Here is a 26,611-nt window from a genome sequence, read left to right as displayed (position 1 = left end):
TTAATTGCTGCAGAATAAAGGGGGCATTCGGCTGCCTTTCATCCAAGTTTAGCTGGGCTGTTGGTGGTTGGTTACAAGGGCAGAGCAAGTTAAGGAACCCTGGACTTGACATAATTTGCTGCTCGGCTGGCAGAAACGTAGCAACAAAGCCCGAGCGCAAAAACTGACAACGAGTTAAAAAAAAGCACTCCAAGGTGCACGAAGCTGGTAGTACGATTGTTCAGTGAGCTGTAACTGCAAGCCTGCCAGCCGTGAACTAGAGCTGAGGACGAGCATTGCCAGGTCCAGCTGTCGTGAGGTGGGTTTTGCCAGTTGTCGTTTTGTGTTGAGGTCATTGCAGTGACAGCAGTTTTGTAAAATATACAGTAGCAGTTGTTAAAAGATTTTTACAGGGTCAAAGCGGTGGTGACTAAAATGTAAGATTCCCCCCCATTAACGTTTCATTACTCGGGCTTGTGTCTGACTCATTTAATATATTTCTGTAAGTTTTATTCATGCAGGGTTCTGTGTTTCTTCGCTTTGTGAGTCAACTCAACAAAAGTACTTGAGTCTTTGCAGAGGAGCATAAGAAGAGCCCTGCTGGGTCAGACTAGAGGTCCATCTGGGCCAGCATCCTGTTGTTCCAGCAGTATTTGCACTTGTGAAATGCACTCCTCTTTAGTGTTTTATTTCTGTGGAGGAGGTTTTCCTCTCAAGAATCTCCTCTCCCGCTCTCCATTTTAATCTCACATCAACCCTGTGGTCTAGTCTTAAGCCAGGGGTGTCAAACATGTAGCCCAGAGGCCAAATCGTGCCCCATAGCAACACACTGTTGTTTGCTTCCTTCTCCCTCTCTCTTGCTTCCTTCTTTAGCCCAGCTTCCTTTGCCCAGTTTCCTGGAATGCGTGGGAGATACACAAAGAAAGCAGGTGCAGGGGGTGGGGGGGAGCAACAGTGGGAGGACTTCTAGTGTCCTGGTCCCTCTGATGAACCTCCTGATGGCACCTAGGTTTTTTGGCCACTGTGTGACTCAGAGTGTTGGACTGAATGGGCCATTGGCCTGATCCAACATGACTTTCCTTATGTTCTTATGTCTGGGGCAGTGATGCTCTGTATTCTTGGTGCTTGGAGGGCACAGTGGGAGGGCTTCTAGTGTCCTGGCCCCACTGGTGGACCTCCTGATGGCACCTGGGTTTTTTGGCCACTGTGTGACTCAGAGTGTTGGGCTGAATGGGCCATTGGCCTGATCCAACATGGCTTCCCTTATGTTCTTATGTCTGGGGCAGTGATGCTCTGTATTCTTGGTGCTTGGGGGGGCACAGTGGGAGGGCTTCTAGTGTCCTGGCCCCACTGGTGGACCTCCTGATGGCACCTGGGTTTTTTGGCCACTGTGTGACTCAGAGTGTTGGACTGAATGGGCCATTGTCCTGATCCAGCATGGCTTCTCTTATGTTCTTATGTTCGCCTTTAAGACTAATGAGTGCTACTGTTTTAAGCATGTTTTTTTTAAAAAAAAAACCTTTTAATTGTATTTGTCTGTGTCCTTTATAAAGTTTATCTCTGCTACGTGGCATTACATTTTATGACACACATGGCCTGGCCCGGCAAAGTCTCATCTATGTCAGATCCGTGCCTCATAACAAATGAGTTTAACACCCCTAAGCCAAGAGAAAAGGGTGACTTCCCTGGAGATCATCTAATGAGCTTTATGATTGGGCATGCATTTGAATCCAGGTCTGCCTGGCCCTAGTCCAGCATCATTCTAGCCACTCCAAAACATCGATCCTACATATGGAGGTCTCAGCTTGGCGAGCAAAATTCTGGGTTCACTGGACCTTTGGGACCACAACCGCAAACAGTTCAGCTTCCAAACGGCACGAAGCATTATGAAAACCGCTTTTACGTTTCCCCGTGTTCCTCTCAGGTTATCCAGCTACCGCACCAGTATTTCAGATCGCTGACGCTGTGACGAAGAGGAGCGATGGTTTCGAAGCGGGCCTTCGTCTGCAGCTTGGGCTCCATCTACTTGTCCCTGCTCTTTGTTTTCTTACTCATGGACGTCTATGCCCGGCCGGCCAACAGCTCCGCCTTGAAAGAGAAAGCAGCTGACAGCAAAGATGAGAACGAGATCCTGCCCCCGGACCACTTGAACGGCGTCAAGATGGAGATGGATGGGCATCTTAACAAAGAGTTTCACCAGGAGGTCTTCTTAGGGAAGGAGATGGAGGAGTTCGATGAAGATTCGGAGCCACGGAGAAACAGGAGGAAACTGATGGTTATCTTCTCAAAGTGAGTGTCGCTTTGGTTTGACAACCTCGAGACAGCCGGTAGCTTTTTGTCATTGTTGCTATTTTGCTGGTGTTAGAGCCACTATGAATACATATGAAGCTGCCTTCTACTGAATCAGACCCTCGGTCCATCAAAGTCAGTCTTGTCTACTCAGACTGGCAGCGGCTCTCCAGGGTCTCAAGCTGAGGTTTTTCACGCCTGTTTGCCTGGACCCTTTTTAGTTGGAGATGCCGGGGATTGAACCTGGGACCTTCTGCTTACCAAGCAGATATTCTTACCACTGAGCCACCGTCCCTCCCTATTTGTGGGCAGAGCCAGGCTTCGAAAACTCTATGGCTATTGGAACAGCCAGGCTGCTTCCGTGGCTGCCCTTCTGTTTGCTTTTTGGATTTACCCTTCCTCCAAGGAACTGAGAATAGTGTGTGTAGTTTACGCTGCGTCCATTTTACCTTCACAACAACCTGCTAGGTGGATGAGGCTAAAAGAGAAGTGGCAGTCAAGATGGCCCAGTAAACTTCAGTGCAAAGTGTGGATTTAAGCCTATATTTCCCCAATTCTGCTTTGACACTCAAACCACCATACCACACTCCCTCTCAATGTCACCTTTCAGAATTGAACTTGCCTGCTTTCTGCCAATATAGTATTTGGACAGTGATTCCATCTAGAACAGGGGTGGCCAAACTGTGGCTTGGGAGCCACAGGTGGCTCTCACACACATATTGTGTGGCTCTCGAAGCCCCCACCACTCCTTCAACCAGCTTGGAGAAGGCATTTTTCTCTTTAAATCACTTCTCCAAGCCAAGGCAGCCAGCAGCTTGGAGAATGGATGTAAAGTTAAAATTACTTTCTTTCCACCTCCCCCCTCCCTCCCTCCCTCCCACATCCATTTTCCATTTTTTCTTCCTTCCTTCCAGCTCTCCAAAGATCTGACATTCATGTCTTGCGTCTCTCAAACATCCGATGTTTCTTCTATGTGGCTCTTAACGTTAAATAAGTTTGGCCACCCTTGATCTGGAGGAAGGGGGTAGAGATGCACTGACATTCTCCGTTTCAGGGAGAGAATCCCAAAAGCATCGCTTCACCCCAGAAAGGAGGCCTCAACCTGAACTAGGGCTGACTGCTCAAAGAGGAGGGTAGGGTGTCCCTGTGTCCCTTTGGGGAGGGACGGTGGCTCAGTGGTAGAGCATCTGCTTGGTAAGCAGAAGGTCCCAGGTTCAATCCCCGGCATCTCCAACTAAAAAGGGTCCAGGCAAATAGGTGTGAAAAACCTCAGCTTGAGATCCTGGAGAGCAGGGGAGGGACGGTGGCTCAGTGGTAGAGCATCTGCTTGGTAAGCAGAAGGTCCCAGGTTCAATCCCCGGCATCTCCTCAACTAAAAGGGTCCAGGCAAGTAGGCGTGAAAAACCTCCGCTTGAGACCCTGGAGAGCAGGGGAGGGATGGTGGCTCTGGGAGCTCCCAGATTTATACACACGCACACACTCCTAGCCAGAGTGAATGTTCCTCCAATTTTAATCTAGAAAGTGTGGATACTGCAGTCTCTGAGCTCATGAATTGGCAATCATCTCCACATTCTCTTCTTCCTGTATCTCTCTTGTCTGACCCCAGGAAAGTTGAAATTAATTGAGTCAAGTCAACTCTCCCTTCTGTCACCGAGAAGGCAGGAAAGGGGATTGCACTCCCTACTCCCGGCAGCCTCCGAATCTATATGTTTATTAGTCCGTGCCAGTTCCAAGGCACTGGAGAATGAAGAAGCTTCTCTCTCTTAGATGGGATTGCTGGGGGAGGGGAATGTGGGAAAGACCACTGACTTGCCATTGCCTTCTTGCTGATGGATCGTGGGATCCAGCCCTCCATTCTGAGGATCTCGTGAACACATGAAGCTGCCTTAACACTGAATCAGACCCCTGGTCCTTCAAGGTCAGTCTCGTCTACTCATGCTGGCAGCAGCTCTCCGGGGTCCCAGGCTGAGGTCTTTCACATCACCTCCTAGCTGGAGATGTCAGGGGTTGAACCTTTTAACTGGAGATGTCGGGGGCTGAACCTTTTAACTGGAGATGTCGGGGGCTGAACCTTTTAACTGGAGATGTTGGGGGCTGAGCCTTTTAACTGGCGATGTCAGGGGTTGAACCTTGACCATTTGCATGCCAAGCAGATGCTCTACCACTGAGCCACAACCTTTTCCTAAATTGCACATCTAAGGGAGTCTGCCTTTCAGGCAGCAATCAAGCCACATTGGGCATTTTTAGGACCCAGTATCTGTGCCCCGGATCACAAATTAAGCCATCCGCTGACAGCTCGTGGTCTGTTTAATTCATACACGATGCATATCCGTTTGCATCGGTTTTCTTTAAATGCATCGTAATGCGGTCAGGGGCTGTTATGTTCGTTTTGCTGTGGGAATGTCTGGGCTTGTGGATCTGCTTGCAACACTGAAATAGCCTCTGCTTAGCTGTGCGCCCTCGCGGCTCTGGATCTTCAGCAAGAGGATGGCTCAGCGATCCTGCTAATTGCTTAAAATCTCCCTCGCCTTTTCTGCCCAGTTCAGATGTCGCCCATCTTCCTACCCCCCCCCCCCCCAACAGCTTGTCGTGTGAAAAAAATAATAATAACCCTGAACGGTCTGGTAGTTTTTGTTTTGTTTCCAAATACCGTTTAGTTCTGCCTGTGTACACAGCCAGCCTCTGCTGGAAGAATAATTTATCTTCGTCCCTAAACGCCGTCGGATCGGTAACCGCTTTGCCAGGAGCCTTGCCTGCAAATTAAAAGGTTTATTATTCGGAGTGTAGCGGATAAGCCGTTGGCTGTAACGAAAGTGAAAGCTGATCAGAATGGCGGCAGACTGCGAGCCCCCCCCCACGCCTCCCCTCCCCCCCCCCAGCGCCTATGCTGCTTCTCATTTTCTCTGAAAGCGTAGAGGTCAGCGGCAGTTTGGCTGCCATAGTCCTGGTCTTGCAAACAACTGTAGGCAGAAGGCAAGTACTTTTTCTGTCTCCCAATGATGTGCTGATCGCCGCTGCCAACCTCCACTCAGTGCTGCGACACTTCAGCTCGGCTGGCCTGAAGGTGAAGCGGGAGAAGTGCCTCCTGGGAGTTCCCCAGTTTTACTTCTTGGGGTTCACAGCCCAAATTGGAGATTGGATCATAGAATTTTAGGAAATTCAGTTTGGTATTTTGGATTGTTTTTTTAAAGAGAGCCCCGTGGCGCAGAGTGGTAAAGCTGCAGTACTGCAGTCGGAGCCCTCGGCTCACGACCTGCGTTCGTTCCCAGTGGAAGCTGGTTTAGGTAGCCGGCTCCAGGTCGACTCAACCTTCCATCCTTCCGAGGTTGGTAAAATGAGTACCCAGCTTGCTGGGGGGGGGGGGTGTGTGTGGAAATGTAGATGGCTGGGGAAGGCAATGGCAAACCACCCTGTAAAAAAGGCTGCCGTGAAAATGTTGTGAAACCAACCTCACCCCAGAGTCGGAAAAGACTGGTGCTTGCACAGGGGACGACCTGTACCTTTTAGTTTTGGTGTAGTGGTTAGGTGAGCGGATTCTTATCTGGGAGAACTGGGTTTGATTCCGTACTCCTCCACTTGCAGCTGTTGGAATGGCCTTGGGTCAGCCATAGCTCTGGCAGAGGTTGTCCTTGAAAGGGCAGCTGCTGTGAGAACCCTCTCAGCCCCACCCACCTCACAGGGTGTCTGTTATGGAGGGAGAAGATCTAGGAGATTGTCAGCTGCTCTGAGTCTGTGATTCAGAGAGAAGGGCGGGGTATAAATCACCAGTCTTCAAAGGTATAATCTGAGACTGAACCCTAAAGCTGTAAAGACTTTGGCCCTTGAATCGCATGCTGAGAAAAGGGGCCCATTTGGATCTTCCATCCCGGTATGGAGTCCATTCTGCAGATGGCAGCTGCACTGGCAACGTTGACAGCCAGGGGGTTCTTTGCTTAGGGGATGGAAAACTAATTCCACCAATGTCAGATTTTGCTGCAGAGCTTTCTTTCCCAGTGATAAATTGCCGCATCTTAGCTGGCCGGTTTCTCCTTCTTGGAATCCTGAAGGAGGCGGGTCAGCTGCCAACCGCTTGGAGGCAGCCAAGAAGATGAAACTCTCTCCTGCCCTGGGCCTTTCTCTATCCTGTCAGTCAGGAGAGACCGCCTTCCCACTCTCACACGCTTGCTGGGAACAGCTTTTTTGCCGGAGGGTGACTGGCTGAGCTCCTTAGCCCCACTGAAGAAAAGGGAGCAGTTTTCTCTGTGCTTTTCGCCTCTCAGCAGTTGGCAGGGGTGTCAAACATGCGGCCGGGGGGCTGAATCAAGGCCCCCGAGCAGCTGGCTCTTGTCTGCTTCCTTCCTTCTCTCTCTCTCTTGCTTCCTTCTGCATAACAGCTTCCTTTGCAAGTCTCGCTCAATTGCACAGGAGCTACAGAGCAAAGCCTCTATTTTCTCCAATGGCTGAGGCGCCTCCCTTGGGGAAGAAGGGGGGGAAGCAGAGTTGCTTTGCCAGGCTCTCTCAATTGCACAGCAGAGCTACTGAGCCAAGCCTCTTTTCCTTCTGTTGGCTGAGGCTTCTCCCCCTTCTGGTCCCCTGGGGAAGGAAGGAAAGAGTCAGAACTTCCTTTGCACAGGTCCCTTGATCCCATGGGAGACATACTAAGAAAGCACCTTTAATATCAAGTGCTAATGCTTTAAGCATATTTTAAGGGTTTTTTTAAAAAAAATTGTGTTTAAAATCTTTAATTGTGTGTGTTTGTGTCCATTATAAAGTTTATATCTCTACCAAAAGGTAAAGGTAGTCCCCTGTGCATGCACCAGTCGTTTTCGACTCTGGGGTGACATTGCTTTCACAACGTTTTCATGGCAGACTTTTTACAGGGTGGTTTGCCATTGCTTTCCCCAGTCATCTACACTTTCCCCCCAGCAAGCTGGGTACTCATTTGACCTGAAGGATGGCAGGCTGAGTCAACCTCGAGCCGGCTACCTGAAACCAGCTTCTGCCAGGATCGAACTCAGGTCGTGAGCAGAGGGCTCCGACTGCAGTACTGCAGCTTTACCACTCTGCGCCATGGGGCTCTTATATCTCTGCTGTGTAATCTTAAATAGGCATACACATGGCCCACCCCAACGAAGTCTCTTTTATGTCAGATCTGGCCCTCCTAACGAACGAGTTTGATATCGCTGAGTCAAGGGATGATCAGATGCAGCTGATCTTCCCTAGTGGTGGGGAAGAGGAAGAAGACCGCAGATTTATACCCTGCCCTTCTCTCTGAATCAGAGTCTCAAAGCGGCTTACAATCTCAGCGGGGCTGAGAGGGCTCTCACAGCAGCTGCCCTTTCAAGGACAACTCCTGCAGAAGCTATGGCTGACCCAACGCCATTTCAGCAGCTGCAAGTGGAGGAGTGGAGAATCAAACCCAGTTCTCCCAGATAAGAGTCCGCCCACTTCACCGCTACACCAAGCTGGCTCTCTAACCCAGGAGGGAAGCACAAGGAAAATTATCTACATCAAAAAATGGCAATGAGATAGTCTGCCTAGCAATTTCTCTTTTCCTTTAGCAAGGGACTATTCCTGCCACGCTTGTGATAGGGGTCTGTGGCTCAGTGGGGAGACCATCTGCTTGGCACGCAGAAGGTCCCAGGTTCAATCCCCGGCATCTCCGGTTAAAAGGACCAGGCAGTTGGCGATGTGAAAAACCTCTAACCCGAGACCTCGAAGAGCCGCTGCCAGTCTGAGTAGACAATACTGACCTTGATGGATCAGTGTTCTGATTCAGTAGAAGGCAGGGGTCCCCAACCTTGGTGCCTGTGGGTACCATGATGCTCTCCAACACCTTTTCTGGTTCCCACCAAGCATTTTGAGGAAGTGGGTGGGGCCAGTTAGGTCTTTTGGTGTAGGGAGAGCCAGTTTGGTGTAGTGGTGGCGTGTGCGGACTCTTATCTGGGAGAACCGGGTTTGCTTCCCCACTCCTCCCCTTGCACCTGCTGGAATGGCCTTGGGTCAGCCATAGTGGTTAAGTGACTCTTATCTGGGAGAACCGGGTTTGATTCCCCACTCCTCCACTTGCAGCTGCTGGAATGGCCTTGGGGCAGCCATGGTGGTTAAGTGAGCGGACTCTTACCTGGGAGAACTGGGTTTGATTCCCCACTCCTCCACTTGCAGCTGCTGGAATGGCCTTGGGTGAGCCATAGTGGTTAAGTGACTCTTATCTGGGAGAACCGGGTTTGATTCCCCACTCCTCCACTTGCAGCTGCCGGAATTGCCTTGGGGCAGCCATGGTGGTTAAGTAAGCAGACTCTTATCTGGGAGAACCGGGTTTGATTCCCCACTCCTCCACTTGCAGCTGCTGGAATGGCCTTGGGTCAGCCATGGTGGTTAAGTGAGCGGACTCTTATCTGGGAGAACCGGGTTTGATTCCCCACTCCTTCACTTGCACCTGTCGCAACGGCCTTGGGTCAGCCATAGCTTTCACAAGAGTTGTCCTTGAAAGGGCAGCTTCTGGGAAAGCTCTCTCAGCCCCACCCACCTCGCAGGTTGTCTGTTGTGGGGGAAAGAAGATAACGGAGATTGTAAGCCACTCCGATTCAGAGAGAAGGGCGGGGTATAAATCTACAGTCGTCGTCTTCTTCTTTTGCCCAGTCAGGTTTCTGATTGGCCAGTGGTGACTGGATTGGCTGGGCAGATTTTTTGAAAGACGTTGCTTTAGTAGCAGCTGCCAGCACAGCACGAGGCTCTAAACTGTGTGACTGAAAGGAAGCTGTAGCAATCATTTCATGACTGGCTTCACCTCCTGTGGCAGCCATTTTGTAGCTGCGCTCAGCGTCCCGTGCCAGAAGCCCAAATGTGCCTGCAGGCCCTCCAGGTTGGGGACCGCTGATATCAGGCAGCTTCATATGTCCATGTGACTCTTTCCAGGCTTGGAAAAGGGTTTTCCTGCCTTTAACCCAGATTTGCTCTGCGGCTGCTCCGTCTGCTTCTCAGTCTGCTAACGAAAAAGGTAGAAGCTTGTGCTGGGCTTCTTTGAGCTCCCAGCTGATTTTTGCGTATGTTTACCCTGCAGAGTAGACCAGAACAGAGACAAGAAGATCAGTGCAAAGGAGATGCAGCGCTGGATCATGGAAAAGACAGAGGAGCACTTCCAGGAGGCGGTGGAAGAGAACAAAATGCACTTCAGGGCGGTGGATCCAGATGGAGACGGTAAGAGGAGCAGTAGCTGTTATGGCACGGTTTAGCAGCTAGAGGGCAGCCGAAGAGGAAATCAGCATTGGATTCTAACTTTGTACTATTTTGCTTGCTTAAGCACTGCCCATCTGCTGTATGTCACTCTGCTCACTGTACCCCTTTTAATTGTCCGATGAAGAGAGCGTGCAGGAAGTCGAAATATTCACAGTTGTGCTCCAGACAATTTTTGTACGTGCCTTTGTGTGATTTGCCCAAGCCTGGAGTTGATTGCAGAATTCCGCATTCTGAGCTTGCAGAATTCAGCACTCTGAGATTGCGGAATTCAGCATTCTGAGAGTTTCAGCTTTCCCTTGTTTTCTTTCTCTGGTATGTAAGGATGGATTTCTAGCTCTTAAATCAGGGGTCCCCCAGCCTATTTGATCCCGCAGGCAAAGTTAGAATTCTGACCGTCGCTCCCTCTAAGCTTGTGGAGTCTTGTGAGCAAAAATTCTACTTTGTGAGCTATTGACATTAAAGTTGTGAGCACTTGCATGAATTAGTTTGCTCTGGGGCCATTTTTCCTGAGCGAAGACAAAATGGTGTGAGCTGGAGGCTAAAAAACTGTGAGTGAGCTCACACTAACTCAGCTTAGAGGGAGCACTGATTCTGACACAGCGTGGTAGGCACAGCAACAAAATGGCTGGTACAAAATGGCTGTTGCAGGAAGTGGAGCCTGCCACAAATTGATTGCCCTGCTGCATCATATGAACATATGAAGCTGCCTTCTACTGACTCAGACCCTGGGTCCATCAAAGTCAGTCTTGTCTACTCAGACTGGCAGCGGCTCTCCAGGGTCTCAAGCTGAGGTTTTTCATGCCTACTTGCCTGGACCCTTTTGAGTTGGAGATGCCGGGGATTGAACCTGGGACCTTCTGCTTACCAAGCACATGCTCTACCACTGAGCCACCATCCCTCCCCTGCTCTCCAGGGTCTCAAGCGGAGGTTTTTCACGCCTACTTGCCTGGACCCTTTTGAGTTGGAGATGCCAGGGATTGAACCTGGGACCTTCTGCTTCCCAAGCAGATGCTCTACCACTGAGCCACCATCCCTCCCCTGCTCTCCAGGGTCTCAAGCGGAGGTTTTTCACGCCTACTTGCCTGGACCCTTTTGAGTTGGAGATGCCAGGGATTGAACCTGGGACCTTCTGCTTCCCAAGCAGATGCTCTACCACTGAGCCACCATCCCTCCCCTGCTCTCCAGGGTCTCAAGCGGAGGTTTTTCACGCCTACTTGCCTGGACCCTTTTTTGGAGATGCCGGGGATTGAACCTGGGACCTTCTGCTTACCAAGCAGATACTCTACCACTGAGCCACCGTCCCTCCCATCAGACCCAAAATACAGTTATCCCAGCATCCTGCTTCAGGACAGTGATCAGTCAAAAGTTTCCACGAGCAGAACCACATAGGCAACAGCCGTTCTCTATTGCCAGCTCCCAGCAAACGGCCTTCAGAGGTAGATTGCTTATCGTTCTGGAGATTTGATCTAATGAGGAACTGTGACTTTTAGTGAGTGAAAATAGGGCGGAGGAGGGCTAAGGCAGAGTTTGTCAGATACCTGGAATGGTGTGTGAAGAGGTGCAGTATGTGACTGTTGTGGTGTTTTGGCAGAGTCCACAGCTGTACAAGGTCTACACTAGGGTTGGAGCACCTTCCCTATGAGGAAAGGCTGAAGAATCTGCACTTTCAAAAAGAGGCGATGAACGGAGGACGCGATAGAGGTTTATACAGTTAGGCATGGGGTAGAAAGAATGGACAAAAATAAATTTTTTCTCCCTCTCCCAACATACTAGGCCTCAAGGGCATCTTGTGAAACTGATGGGCAGTAAATGCTGGATGAACCAAATAGTACCGTACATATAGAGGGGGTTAAAATGGGGAATTCGCTACCAAAGGATGTGTGATGGCATAGATGGTTTTAAAAGGTCATTGGATAGATTCATGGATGATGTCAATTAGTGGCTAGTAGCCAGGGTGACTGAGGGGAACCTTCACCTTCAGAGGCACTAAGCCTCTGAATCCCAAAGCCAGGAGATAACATCAGGGGAAGGCCTTGGTTTCTGTGCCTTGTTGCTGGCCCTCCAGAGGAACTGGTTGGCCAGTGTATGAGGCAGGATGCTGAACTAGATAGACCACTGCTCTGATCCAGCAGGGATCTTCTGATTTTCTTACAAAGGCCTCTATGCGCTGTTGTTGGACCTCCAGAGGAACTGGGTTAGCCACTGTGTGAGACAGGATGCTGGACTAGATACACCACTGGTCTGATCCAGTAGGGCTCTTCTGATTTTCTTATGAAGGCCTCTCTGCCCTGATGTTGGCCCTCCAGAGGAACTGGTTGGCCAGTGTATGAGACAGGATGCTGGACTAGATAGACCACTGCTCTGATCCAGCAGGGATCTTTGATGTTCTTGCACACCTGTATCTCCCTCGCTGTGCGTAAAACCTTTTGCTGGGTATCCTGATGTAATCCAGGTGGCGATTTGAGGACGGTCAGATATTTGAATATTGTCTGTCTCCACAGGTCACGTTTCCTGGGATGAGTACAAAATCAAGTTTCTGGCAAGCAAAGGATTTAACGAGAAGGAGGTGGCAGAAAAGATCAAGAATAACGAGGAGCTAAAAATAGATGAGGAAAGTAAGTACCAATGTTGTTTCATTTATTTGCATTTATATCCTGCCTTTCTCCCAAAGCAGTTCATGGCATCCGCCTCCCCTCCCTTTCGCCCTCAAAACAGCCTGCAAGGTAGGTTAACCGGCACAAAAAAGTGAACCCAGAGTAATATAATATGGCAAGAAACAAACAACTGCAAACAGGCAAACAAATGTGTATTCTGTACAATGCTAATTGTACATACAATGCTGTACTATGTATGTATTCTGTATAATGCTAATAAATTGTTCTGTGAAAATCTAAAAATGAGTCCAAAAGATATTCATCCATTTCTACTGGGATCATACACCATATATTCTCGTTTCCACCATATATTTCCATTTCTAAACATAGAATTTCCTTATATGTAGTCCAAGGTGGATTTATATCCAATGATGAAGTTACCATTTAAGGAAATTCTGTGTTTAGAAATGGGAATATATGGTAGAATCAAGTCCTGGATTAGAACAGCACTTAGAAGTTATATGTATGATCCTAGTAGAAATTGAGGAACTGTATTTTTTGAACTCATTTATAGATTTTCACAGAATAATTTATTAGCATTGTACAGAAAAGGCCCAGCCGGAACTCATTTACATATTAGGCCACACCCCCGACATCACCATTGTTTCACACAGGGCTTTTTGTCGAGAAAGCCCAGCAGAACCTCATTTACATATTAGGCCACACCCCCTGACACCAAGCCAGCCGGAACTGTGTTCCTGTGCGTTTTTGCTAAAAAAAAAGCCCTGCATACATATATTTGTTTATCTGTACACAGTTGTTTGTTTCTTGCTACAAGGTAGGTTAGACTGAGTGTATGAGACAGACCCCCACATTGCCCAGCAAGCTTCCATTGTGGTGTGGGGATTTGAACAAGGGTCTCCCAGATCCAAGTCTGACACACTAACTAAGAACATAAGAGAAGCCATGTTGGATCAGGCCAATGGCCCATCCAGTCCAACACTCTGTGTCACACAGTAGCCAAAAAAAATTATATACACACACACACACACACTGTGGCTAATAGCCACTGATGGACTTCTGCTCTATATTTTTATCTAAACCCCTCTTGAAGGTGGCCATGCTTGTAGCTGCTACCACCTCCTGTGGCAGTGAATTCCACATGTTAATCACCCTTTGGGTGAAGAAGTACCGTATTTTTCGCTCCATAAGACGCACCTGAGCATAAGACGCAGCTAGTTTTTAGAGCCGTTTGTGTGAATTTAGAGGCATTTGTGTGAATTTTTTGCAGTATTCGCTCCTTAAGACGCACACACTTTTCCCTCCACTTTTTTGGGGGGGGAAAGTGAGTCTTATGGTGCAAAAAATACTGTACTTCCTTTTATCCGTTTTAACCTGTCTGCTCAGCAATTTCATTGAGTGTCCACGAGTTCTTGTATTGTGAGAAAGGGAGAAAAGTACTTCTTTCTCTACCTTCTCCATCCCATGCATAATCTTGGAAACCTCCATCATGTCACTCCGCAGTCGACGTTTCTCCAAGCTAAAGAGCCCCAAGCGTTTCAACCTTTCTTCATAGGGAAAGTGTTCCAGCCCTTTAATCATTCTAGTTGCCCTTTTCTGGACTTTCTCCAATGCTATAATATCCTTTTTGAGGTGCGGCGACCAGAACTGCACACAGTACTCCAAATGAGACCGCACCATCGATTTATACAGGGGCATTATGATACTGGCTGATTTGTTTTCAATTCCCTTCCCCGACTGCACAGACTCGGAGGAAGGCAGACACTCGTTTCTTCGCGCCTAAAAACGCTAAGTTGTTTTCAGTCTTCTAACTTTTATCTTGCCTCGATAGAAGGAATTGTTTTTAAATAGTCTTATCTTATCACCTCAGTTTTAATTTTTGGTGCAGCTGTTTCGTCTTTCTCAAGCTCTGGCTGTTTAATCAGTTAATTAGCTTCTGCTTTCGCTTTCTGACTCAGAAGCTGCTGCAGCTAACTGCTGCACCATACCAGCTGTGTGATTAGAGATCCCGCCTCCTCCACCTTTCCCTAGGGTTCATTCCGTGTTCTGATGTGTACCTTTAGTGCCTTTGCACTGTTGGGATGTTGGCCATCAGAGCAATGCTTTGCTTATTCAAATTTTATAGCACTTCCTTCGAGGTGTGCAGGCATCATTGTCCGAACGCAGGCCTCCGTGGGTGTCAAAGGGCATTGCAAGCAGTGCAATATTTGAATAAACAGCCGCTTTGATTAGAACAGCGTGGCCAGCAGTTGCAAATGCAAGCATATCGATCAGTGTGACCTTGCACAAAGGAATGTTTGAGGAAGTTTCAAGTTTATTTAAATTTATATCCCGCCCTTCCCACCGAAGTGGCTCAGGGCGGCTCACAACACACACACAAAAAAAAATCTAACAATTTTTGAATTTAAAACATCTTACACAGTTAAAACAGTAAAATAGTAAAACATATAACGGCGGTCTATCAGAACTACACTCAGCTTCCAATGCCAGTTAATTATAAGCCAGCCGGAAGAGGGCTGTCTTACAGGCCCTGCGGAACTGGCCAAGGTCCCGCAGGGCCCTCACCTCTTCCGGCAGTTGGTTCCACCAGAAAGGAGCCGTTACAGAGAAGGCCCTGTCCCTGGTGGATTGCAGGCGGGCCTCCTTTGGCCCGGGGATAACAAGCAGATCTCAGTACTCTCTGGGGAACATGTGGGGAGAGACGGTCCCTAAGGTAGGCAGGTCCTAGGCCATATAGGGCTTTAAAGGTAATAACCAGCACCTTGTACCGAACTCGGTATATTATTGGCAGCCAGTGCAGAGTCCGGAGCCCTGGCCGAATGTGCTCCCATCTTGGGAGCCCCAATAACAACCGGGCCGCGGCATTCTGCACTAACTGCAACTTCCGGGTTCGGCACAAGGGCAGCCCCATGTAGAGGGCATTACAGTAGTCCAACCTCGAGGTGACCGAGGAATCGGAATGGGTGGGGTTGTATTATTTAAAGCTTGCCCCTCTGCTCTCCCCCCCTCACTTGGAAGTTTGTTGTGTCACCAGATCTAAAGCTAGACGGTTGATGTTTATTCACTAGAAGCCTTCAGTCTCATCCGTATGCACAGTGCGCAGGCTGGCTTAATCACTCTGTCTGCTGCACCATATGGGGCTGAGGATCCCATCTGGCAGCGCATTCCTGCTCCAGCAGGAGAGGAGGAGGCTGTACCACACTTAGAGTCCATATTGCACTTCTAAGTTTGTCGCTGCTCATTTCCCAGCCTTGCTGTGGGGGCTTATTGCTGTTGGAGGGGTTCAGTCCGTCCGTCCAAAGGAAACTTTGTTGGAAATTGAGGCAGGTTCTGTCATCGGGTCAGCGGTCTTCAGCTTGGTTCCCAATTCCCTTGGAATGTATGGGTAGATGTAGAGATGAGAAGGCTTGTGGGGAGGGAGGGGGACGGACAAAAAAATTGAAGAGGAACTTTTCCCTCCGAAGCAGGATTTCCCAGAAAAAATTATGGAGTAATTTCTTTTACAGCAATAAATAACATGCTTATGACACGTATGTATTTCTCCAATATTACTTTTAAAAACTACGTATCGTTAAGACTTTGATGTAAGATGATGTAAAATATCAAATCATTTCAATTCCTGTACACTGGGGATAAGCAAAGCCCGGAATACGATTCAAATACAGAGAAAACACTCAATTCTCAAATGCAAAAGAAGGATGCATTTCTGCCTCCAGGGGGCACTGCCAGTCACAAGAAAAGGAAAAAGGTTTCAGGTGCCTTCTTGCCTGTGGGCTCCCTCTCGTTGATATAGTTGGTGTCTGTCCTCTCAGCTGCTTGTACCATAGAGGAATAGGAGGAATAGAAAAAAAAATAAAATGATGTTCTTAGTTTTGTTGTGTTGATGGTTTCTTCTGTTTATTTTGTTGGCATTGCACTGTTAAAAGAGGTTCCTTATAGTTCAGGTGTTCGTTATACTTCAGGATCTTGTAGTTCCATTTGTAACAAAATAGAATTTTAAAAAGTACCGTATTTTTCGCACCATAAGACGCACCCCCCCAAAAAAAAGTGTGGGGGGAAGTGTGTGCGTCTTATGGAGCGAAGGTACGTACCTTCCTCCGGGGGGGGCCATCCGCTGCCTCCGCCTCTGATCCCGGCGCTTCCCCCGCGCCTGCCTACCTGGCTCCAGCTCTGACGCTTACAGCAAGCACCAGGATCGCTCCCTCCGCCCTCCGATCCCAGCGCTTGCTTTAAGCTTGCTTTAAGCTTGCATCAGAGCTGAAGCCAGGCAGGCAGGCACGGAGAAAGCACGCCGCCCCCTCCACAGCTGGCGCTCGTGAAGCGCTGGGTTTGCGGAGGGGGCGGGTGCTTCCTCCGTGCCTCTCTGCCTGGCTTCCGCTGATGCTTAAAGCAAGCACTGGGATCGGAGGGCGGAGGGAGCGATCCTGGCGCTTGCTGTAAGCATCAGCTGAAGCCAGGCAGACAGGCACGGAGGAAGCACCTGCCCCCTCCGCAAACCCAGCGCTTCGCGAGTGCCGGCTGTGGAGGGGGCGGCGTGCTTCCCCCGCGCCTGCGTGCCTGGCTGGGAGACAAGCAGCGAGATCGCTCCCTCCGCCCCCATTGCAAACCCAGCACTTCGCAGGGGGCGATCTCGCCGCTTGTCTCCCAGCCAGGCACTCAGGCACCGGCGTGCTTCCCCCGTGCCTGCGTGCCTGGCTGGGAGACAAGCGGCGAGATCTCTCCCTGCGAAGTGCTGGGTTTGCGGTGGGGGTGAAGGGAGCGATCTCGCCGCTTGTCTCCCAGCCAGGCACCTGCGTCTAATGGTCCGGAGCATCTAATGGACTGAAAAATACGGGTAAATTCATTGTGTTGTTGTTATCTGAATGAGCTGTATTTTGGGTATATCAGACATGATACTTTTATGCCAAGCCAATTTATCCAAACTGCATTTTATGTTCCCAAAGTAATGAAGTGAATTTCATTCTGTAAAGTGTATTAATATTGATACCCAGTTTTCCTGAAAGTTTCAGGGTTTTTTTTCCTGGGGTGGAGGGAAATGGGGGAAAAAGCCCCCTCCCGCTCCTCCCATTAAAAGTTTCTTGAATGTCAGGGCTTGGAAAGGCTTTGAAGAGTTGCTGTCTGCCTTGGCCAAGATAACTTGATGGTATAACTCAGTCTCAGCCACCTTTAAAAAATATATATATATTTTTCTAATTAAATTGCTGGTTCCAGTTCCCTTGTTCCATTCTGTTGATACTTCAATTGATATTTACCGTCAAGGTTTCAGTACTACTGGACTTCATATAAATCTAATTCTAATCTGTTGTATTATAATGAATTATGGCTGCCAGGATAAATCCTAGTACAAGATAGGGTGTCAGTCTGTTTAATACAAGTACAGGGATAGTCCTGTCCTCATGGGACAGCTGACTGTACTCTGCAACAGTTGTAGTGGGCTTTTGCGTTATTTTCAGATGTTCTTCAGACAGTCAGTGCTGTGTAGTGGTTGGCATGGCAAATTCTAATCTGGGTTCAAATCCTTATTGTGCCATGGAGCTTCCTTGGCCAGTCACTCCCTAACCGGTTTGGCGTAGTGGTTAAGTGTGCGGACTCTTATCTGGGAGAACCGGGTTTGATTCCCCACTCCTCCACTTGCACCTGCTGGCATGGCCTTGGGTCAGCCATAGCTCTGGCAGAGGTTGTTCTTGAAAGGGCAGCTGCTGTGAGAGCCCTCTCAGCCCCACCCACCTCACAGGGTGTCTGTTGTGGGGGAGGAAGGTAAAGGAGATTGTGAGCCGCTCTGAGACTCTTCGGAGTGGAGGGCGGGATATAAATCCAATATCTTCTTCTTCTTCTTCTAACCGGTTTGGCGTAGTGGTTAAGTATGCGGACTCTTATCTGGGAGAACCGGGTTTGATTCCCCACTTCTCCACTTGCACCTGCTGGAATGGCCTTGGGTCAGCCATAGCTCTTGCAAGAGTTGTCCTTGAAAAGGGCAACTGCTGTGAGAGCTTTCTCAGCCCCACCCACCTCACAGGGAGATTGTGACCACTCTGAAACTCTTGAGTATAGGGCTGGATATACATCCAATATCATCTTCTTCTAACCTATTTCACTGCATTATATGGGGATAAACCAGAGGAGGAAAGAGCGGCGTTATGCCCCCATAAGCTCTTTGGTGGAAGAGTGGGGTTAAACTGTAGGAGACATTCAAATTTAAAACCACGCACGTATTTGTGAACCATTTCTGTTTTTAAAATTTATTCCAGCACAGGAAGTCCTGGATAACTTGAAGGATCGCTGGTACCAAGCTGACAATCCACCTACAGACCTCTTGCTGAACGCGGACGAGTTTCTGTCCTTTCTTCACCCAGAGCATAGCGTAGGGATGCTGAAGTTCATGGTCAAAGAGATTGTCCGGGATCTGGGTACGTCTCACGCGGTTAATCAGGGGCTGAGTTCCCATTGAAGTAGAACAGCCTTAGTCTAGGGTATACCGTGTCAGATTCCAAGGAAGATAAACCGATAAAAGGAAGTACTTTTTCACCCAAAGAATAATGAACACATGGAATTCACTGCTGTAGGAATTGGCAGCAGCTACAAACCTAGAGAGCTTCAAGAGGGGTTTGGATAAACATCTGGAGCAGAGGTCCATCAGTGGCTGTTAGCCACAAGGTATAGATTGAAGACTCTGCCTGGGGCAGTGCTCCTCACTGCGAATGAAGCCGCTTCATGGACATTTATATAAATTAGCCCTTTAGCTTGATGGGCCTGACGCAGTCATCTCTGTTGCCAGAGAACATGTGCAAAATTTTTGATGTTCTGAACCCAGTCATCTTTTCTGGTACCACAGTGGAGGCGCTAAGATGGGAGTCAGGAAATAGGGGGTTGAGTTCCTCTGTGGGGAAAATGGTGGTGGCGGGGGCTAAGATAAAGCTTATTTAAGGTGCACTGGTCGCAGCTCAGTGGTAGAGAGAGTTTGTCTAGTAATCAGAAGCACCCTGGTTCAATCCCTTGCATCTCCAGCTAATAGGGAACAGGTGTTGGGAAAAGACCCTTTTCTACCTGAGGTGTTTTTGTTTGGTTTTTTTGTGAGCTGCTGCTGGTCAGACAGTACTGTGGGTGGATCAGCAGCCCAGCTTTGCATCAGACAGTCATACCAGTATTATCTACAGTAGTTAGAGAGGGAAATGAGAAGACCCAGATTCAAATCAGGGTTGCCACTTTCTGGAAAGTTAGGGAAATGGAAATTGGTCAGGGAAAGTCAGGGAAATTGTGATTAAAATATATTCAAGCAGTGGATTTTTGACCTGCCGCTGCAAGAGCATGATCTGTTCTTGTGGCAACTGGAATAGAGAAGTAACCGAATACAAGCAAAACTTAATGATGCCGTTTCCCAGCTCCACCTTTTCCTCAGCTTCACCCCCAGCAACCAGCCTAATGTGCTTGTTGAGCTCTGTCCCTGCATGATTTCCAAGGTCTGCCTGCGGCATTTGCAAAGCAAGGCTAGTTTAAACATTTAGTAATGTACAAACTTTAAACATCTAACTGTTTTCATCCGCACCTGCTAGCTTACATATAAAGATAAGCATGTTTTTGGGTCATGCTTGTGTATGAAATGCACTTTTTGTCCTCTGCTAACCCCAGCAGAGAGTTGCAAATGAGTTTTGCTGCTGTTGGATTTCACAGACAACTAGCACTTTCTGCTCTGCACCATGCAAAGTAAATTTTGCAAATGTAATTGCTTGTTCCTGCTGGAGTTTACAGAGTTCCAGCTCTTTCATCCTCTTTCCTGACTTCTCCCATGCGTAAAGCTTGCAAATGAGGGTTGTCTGCTTCTCTAAATTGCAGAAATTCCCGCTCCTTTGTTGCTGCTGATCTGCTCATTACACTTTCTGGAACCAGAAAGTGCAAGTGAAATTTTCCCAGCTTTGGAAAGTTCCTACTTGTTAGCATTCAGAGTTTACTTGAATTGATCTGGATGGGGAATTATTGTATCTTGGTGTAATTTTTGGTGCCATAGCAAAATAGATGTTGCTGCAGTTAATGCTCAAAGAAGCTGATATTAAATATCTTCCTTTGACAAATATTTGCAGTTGAGACTTGTACATTTTATAACGCCTTGCATTAATGCAGCACGACCTATTCATTTTTTTAAACTTGTGGTTCGATTTGAATGGTGGTCAGGGAAATCGACAAATGTTGGTCTGGGAAAGTCAGGGAAATGAAAAATAAAATTTTAGCGGCAACCCTGCAAATCCTGCCAATGCCAACAAACTCACCTTGGGCCGGCCTCGCTCTCTTTCTGAGAGACTCCCTCACGGAGAAGTCATGAGAAGGGAAGACTGTGAGGTACTTGGAGGAAGGCAGTGGTTAAAAATGCAGTCTAGATTCCACACTGTGAAAAAAAGCCGATTTTTGTGACCTCCGCAAATGTGCATAATTCCACTTTTCATATCTCTGAATAATGTCATCATTTTGCGTGATACTTCTTTCACTGGTTGCGGGGGGGAGGGGGTGGGAGGGAGATAGGCAAGGATGCTCATAGAATCATGGAAGGGATCACCAGGGTCATCTAGTCCAACCCCTTCTAGTCATGAACTACTTGAAATCATATTCAGCTACCTCTTGGACGTCTGACCATTCAGCTGCGTTGGCCTGATATATTTTCAGGTGTACATCTGCAGTCATAAGGGCTAGAAACTTGGCTCTTGAAAAGGAAGCCCCGCACTCCCTATCCATTAGAAACTCATCCCCCCCCCCCAAAAAAAATGGTTTTTGAGATCTCATCAGGAACTGCTGTTGTACATACAAGCAACAGCTCTGCAACAAAGTCTAAAAACTGGCTCTTAAAAACTTTTAAAGATTTGCTGAAGCTCTGTATGAAGCCGTCTTCTGCATTCTTCCCCTGGGCTCCTGCAGAATTGCATTCGATGTGCAGCCCTGAATAGAATAAGTGCGTGTGTGTGCAAGGGATGACAGTTAGATTCAAATCCAGTAGCTCCTTAGACACCCAACAAGATTTTCAGCGTAAGCTTTTAGGGGAGAGATGGTGGCTCAGTGGTAGAGCATCTGCTTGGGAAGCAGAAGGTCCCAGGTTCAATCCTCGGCATCTCCAACTCAAAAGGGTCCAGGCAAGTAGGTGTGAAAAACCTCCGCTTGAGACCCTGGAGAGCAGGGGAGGGATGGTGGCTCAGTGGTAGAGCGTCTGCTTGGGAAGCAGAAGGTCCCAGGTTCAATCCCTGGCATCTCCAACTAAAAGGGTCCAGGCAAGTAGGCGTGAAAAACCTCAGCTTGAGACCTTGGAGAGCTGCTGCCAGTCTGAGTAGACAATACTGACTTGGATGGACCGAGGGTCTGATTCAGTAAGTCAGCTTCATATGTTCAAAAGTCTAAACTCCATTCGTCTGATCATAGAATCACAGAATTGAAAGGGACCTCCAGGGTCATCTCGTCCAACCCCCTGCACAATGCAGGAAATCACAAATACCTCCCCCTAAGTTCACAGGATTCGCATTGCCGTCAGATGGATTCTCAAAAGCTTATTACCAAAAAAAACAATCTTGTTTGGTCTGTAAAGTGCCACTGGTCTTGAATCTAACTCTTCTTCTGCAGACCAACATGGCTTCCCTCTGAAGACAGAATGAGGAAAGGGAGTTGCGGGGGGGGGGAGCACGATTGCTCTCTTGAAGTATCTGAAGAGCTGTCCTTTAGCGGAGGGCAGGGAGCTGGTCCTGTTGGCAGCAGAGGAGAGGACTTGCAAGAATGGGTTTAAACTAAGGGTGGGAAGGTACCAGATAGCTTACAGGGAAAACTTTTGTACAGTAAGAGTTGTTTAACAGTGGAATCACCTCCCTAGGGTGGTGGTGAGCTCCCCCCATTGACAGCCTTTAAGCAGTGGCTGGACAGACACTTGTGAGGGATGCTCTAGGCCAGGGTTGGCAAAACTGTGGCTCGGGAGCCACATGTGGCTCCTTCACACCTATTGGGTGGTTCTCGAAGTCTCCACCGCCTCGTTGGCTGGCTTGGTGAAGACATTTGTCTCTTTAAATCACTTTGCCAAGCCAGCCAGTGGCTTGAAGAATGCATGTAAAGTTGCTTTCTTTCTGCCTCTCCCTCCCCCATCTATTTTCCTTCCTTCCTTCCTTCCTTCCTTCCTTCCTTCCTTCCTTCCTTCCTTCCTTCCTTCCTTCCTTCCTTCCTTCCTTCCTTCCTTCCTTCCTTCCTACCTACCTACCTACCTACCTACCTACCTACCTACCTTCCTTCCTTCCTTCCTTCCTTCCTTCCTTCCTTCCTTCCTTCCTTCCTTCCTTCCTTCCTACCTACCTACCTACCTACCTACCTACCTACCTACGACATTTATTGTTTGTGGCTCTTATGTTAAGTTTGGTCACCCCTGCCCTAGGCTGATCCTGCATTGAGCAGGGAATAAGACAAGATGGCCTTTATGGCTCCTTCCAACTCTGGGATTCTATGATTCTAAGCGACACAGAACCTTCAATTCTCGTTATCACCTGCAGCGATCAGCCCTTCATTTCTGACGAACTCGATCTCAACCCTGCCGGCGTCCTGCCAAGAGCAGAAAGCCACAGGCGGGATGTACTTTAGCGCAGGTGCTCTTTTGGTGAGAGAGCTGAGAACAGCCCCGATTCTAATTTAAGAAGGGGGTGGAATTTTTTTTTTTTTTGCATGCCTGTGGTTTGATTCTTTCTCTCCCCTCCGCAGATCAAGACGGCGACAAGAAGCTGACGCTTTCCGAGTTCATTTCCTTGCCCGTCGGCACCGTGGAGAACCAGCAAGCTCAAGACATCGACGACGACTGGGTGAGAGACAGGAAGAAGGAGTTTGAGGAAGTCATCGACGCCAACCATGACGGCATCGTCACCATGGAGGAGTTAGAGGTGAGCTGCCCTCCATACCTCACAGGGCCATATTCAGGCTGCGGCCGCCTCCTTATGAGGCCTGCGGGGTTATAAGAATTAAGACTTTCATCTTACCCTGTTGTGCCTGAATCTGGGGGAACTGGTGAGCTCTGGCAGTCTCTCATCTTACAGGCGGGGCATGTGGCAGCGTCGGGCTGGGAAAAATCCGACGCAAGCAAGAAACAAGCACATTACCTATAATTTCCTACCCTGAGTCGAACGTTATCAAACTCAGGTGATCAGAGTTGGCGTGGGCGGGGGGGTTTCTTTTTGCTTTGTGTGTGCTTGCTCCAGAAAGGATTTATTTGGGTTCTTTCAGATTTCTGCTGAAAGCAGCTATTGTCAATGGCAGTCAAAAGGAGTGGGTGGGGGTTTTTTTAGCAGAAAAACAGTAACGTAGAGGTGGAGTGCATGTTTTGTGTACCGAAGATCCCCAGTTTAAACGCTGGCCTACCCGGCTCACAACTCCAAGCTGCAGGTGTTGGGAAAGACCTTTCTCTCCCTGAGACCCTGGAGAGCCGTTGCCAATCAAGGTAGGCAGTGTACAGCTAGATCAGGGGTGTCAAAAGGGGGTCCTGGGGGCTGGATCAGGCCCCTGGAGGGTTCCTATCAGGCCCATAAGCAAGTCTGCTTTCTTCTCCCTCTCTCTCGTTTCCTTCTGTGTCACAGCTTGCTTTGCCAGCCTTTCTCGATCGCACAGCAGAGCTACTGAGCCAAGCCTCTTTTCCTTCTATTGGCTGAGGCTCCATCCCCTCCTGGGGAGGGAGGGAAAGAGCCAGAGCTTCCTTTGCTCAGTTCCCTCACTCACACAGGAGATATGCAAAATCTTGGTGAGCTCTGTCTTCGTCCTTTATCAAGTTTATATCTGTGCTACCTGGCATTACATTTTGACACATACGGCCCGGCCCAACAAGGTGCCGTTTATGTCAGAGTTTGAGTTTGACACCCCTGAGCTAGATGCTCCAGTGGCCTCGTAAGGCAGCTTCCAAGTCAACTCAGCCGCACATTATGGAAGCGGTTTAGCATTTAAAGGAATGCTGTGAAAATGTGCGGGATTTTTTTCCCTCTGACTCAGGAGTCTGTCTTGAACACTTTCCCCTCGCTTCTTCTCCCCAGCACATTAGCAGAGCAGTTGGCCATACTCATTATCTGATTAGTAGCTCACCATTTGGCCATGCCGTGGAGTTGTTGTTGTTTTACGCCTGGGATAGGAGCAGCAATTCCATCTAATTTTCCCCCCACTACTGAGCAGAGCAGTTCGCTCCCTGAGCAGAATATAACTGTGGTAGTCTTAAAATGGGGAGTGCAAGAACCTGAGCGGCTCCAGTTTCCTGCTGAGCAGAGCTCCCTGTGTTAATGAGTGGTCACTCACAGCCTAGAGGGAACACTGGATATGGGGCATCGTTCCATGACTCGAGATCTTAAAATTTTGAGAGCCCATTGAGGTTATGGCTTAGGGGTTTTTAACTAGAAGAAGTTTTGGATTTATATCCCGCCCTATATTCTGAATCTCAGAGTCTCAGAGTGGTTCACAGTCTCCTCTACCTCCCCCCCTGCACAGCAAACACCCTGTGAGGTAGGTGGGGCTGGGAGTGCTTTTACAGCAGCTGCCTTTTCAAGGACAGCTTCTATGAAAGCTATGACTGACTCAGGGTCATTCCAGCAGGTGCAAGTGAAGAAGTGGGGAATCAAACCCGGTTCTCCCAGATAAGAGTCTTCTCACTTAACCACTATGGCTGCCCCAAGGCCATTCCAGCAGCTGCAAGTGGAGGAGTGGGGAATCAAACCCGGTTCTCCCAGATAAGAGTCTTCTCACTTAACCACTATGGCTGCTCCAAGGCCATTTCAGCAGCTGCAAGTGGAGGAGAGGGGAATCAAATCCGGTTCTCCCAGACAAGAGTCCGCTCACTTAACCACTATGGCTGCTCCAAGGCCATTCCAGCAGCTGCAAGTGGAGGAGAGGGGAATCAAACCTGGTTCTTCCAGATAAGAGTCTGCTCACTTAACCACTATGGCTGCCCCAAGGCCATTCCACTGCCACTTCCCTCTTATTCCCTTCCCAGATTTCCCTTCCCAGACTGTCACCTCAATCATTGTTTCTCCAAGCTGAAGTGCCCTAACGTCTTTAACCTCTCTATATCTGGTGCCTGTATTTCTAGGCCCAAATCCTTGGGGGGGGGGGGGGAGTGTTGTATGCAAGGTTGCCGTGAAGTTCTCGCCCTTGACCTGCTCAGCTTCAGCCACAGCCCTTCAACGGCAGGCATTCCCAGGGCCAGGAAGGCCTGGCAGCCTCCTCCAACCTTTTCCTTTCCTTTCCTCTTCCCAGGAGTACATGGACCCCATGAACGAGTACAACGCCTTGAACGAAGCCAAGCAAATGATCGCCGTGGCGGACGAGAACCAGAACCACCACCTGGAGCTGGAGGAGATCTTGAAATACAGCGAATATTTCACCGGCAGCAAGCTGATGGACTACGCCCGGAACGTCCACGAGGAATTCTGAGCTCTCGGCCTCGCGGCAATCGATGCACCTTCTTGCTTTCCCAAAAAAAAAAAAAAGAGAACCTGGAAGAGAATTCCCTTTTGCTGCTATATCTGTGTTCTGTGTGTATAGAGTGTGGTGTTCTAGGCTCTTTATTTTTTAAAGGAAAGCCGTCCCATGTACCTGTGTGTATATAAGTATATATATATATTATATATATATAAACATAAAAGAACCACAGCTCTCTTGCCTTCAAGAACAGAGGGTGCCCTTAAAGCTCACTGGGCGCAATCTGGACAAATTCCCATGCAGTCTTTCCAGCCAGCAGCTTTGTCATCGTTCTTGACAGCCGCTTTCAAATACCTTGTTCTTGTGTTTGATCTCCAAAAGCTACGTGTTAACATCAGAGGACTTAACTGCTTTGGGCTAGGGAGGGGAGTTCACATTTGATTTTTTTTTTCTCTTCCCATTTGCCAGGAGAGTCAGTGATGACTTGGAAAGAGAGGAGTTGTGGAATGGCTGGAATTGACCATGCAAGGTTTCTCACCCAAGAAAAAGGCTCCTCTTCGCATCATTTCCAGGTTTAGATTCAACACAGCTCTTTGCGTTAGCAGGATCTAGCACGTAGCTTCCCTGTCCTTTGCCAGTTCAGGCTGCAGGGATATCTGTGTGTACACACAAGGGACAGTTTGAATATCACCTCGCATCTAGATTATCTTTCCCTATAGCGAGAGAGTTTGGAGGAAGGATGCCAGCCTGTAGAAACGCGTTCCTTCCACCCGAGGTGTACAATCCAGGCAAAGGTTTCGTTGCGCGTGATTTGTATAAACAGAGTCTTTATTTCAAATGGTTGCTGATTCAAACGAGCTGAAACCTTGGGCAGGAAGAATTACATGTTTCAGGTTCTGTGATGTGGGGCACCTTTCCCATTGCAGTCTTCTAAATCCTTAAAGGGGGGAGGGCGTGGCTCAAAAAGCTGCTCCATAGGGCATATAGGGGGACCTGGCAGGAGTTTCACCAATAAGAGGGAAGTGGCAGAATTCTCCCCAGCCCTTCACAAGTGATTTCTGTGTTTGTTTGTAGAACTTCTGCGCGCGCGCGCAGGGCTTTTTTTGTAGCAGGAA

General features: G+C 48.6%; 1 protein-coding gene across 1 annotated transcript; it reads left to right on the top strand.

The window, feature by feature from the left end:
- The first annotated feature begins 1,897 nt into the window (after window positions 1-1,897).
- SDF4 (stromal cell derived factor 4) lies at window positions 1,898-25,719 on the top strand. The gene is made up of 6 exons (XM_060258861.1): window positions 1,898-2,268; window positions 9,311-9,447; window positions 11,988-12,101; window positions 18,350-18,508; window positions 22,809-22,984; window positions 25,332-25,719. Exons 1-6 carry the CDS (start codon window positions 1,961-1,963, stop codon window positions 25,506-25,508), a joined length of 1,071 nt encoding a protein of 356 aa, XP_060114844.1. The 5' UTR covers window positions 1,898-1,960; the 3' UTR covers window positions 25,509-25,719.
- The last annotated feature ends 892 nt before the right edge of the window (window positions 25,720-26,611 follow it).

Source organism: Heteronotia binoei, chromosome 18 (genome assembly GCF_032191835.1).
Source record: "Heteronotia binoei isolate CCM8104 ecotype False Entrance Well chromosome 18, APGP_CSIRO_Hbin_v1, whole genome shotgun sequence".
Classification (NCBI taxonomy): Eukaryota; Metazoa; Chordata; class Lepidosauria; order Squamata; family Gekkonidae; genus Heteronotia; species Heteronotia binoei.
Note: the sequence above shows the minus strand (reverse complement) of the source record. Positions and strands in the feature narration are given on the sequence as shown.

Coding starts and splice junctions, on each gene's coding strand:
- SDF4 (XM_060258861.1), top strand. CDS start 1,961: ATGGTTTCGAAGCGGGCCTTCGTCTGCAGCTTGGGCTCCATCTACTTG. Junction 9,448..11,987: donor GGTGGATCCAGATGGAGACG/GTAAGAGGAGCA, acceptor CTGTCTCCACAG/GTCACGTTTCCTGGGATGAG. Junction 12,102..18,349: donor GCTAAAAATAGATGAGGAAA/GTAAGTACCAAT, acceptor AATTTATTCCAG/CACAGGAAGTCCTGGATAAC.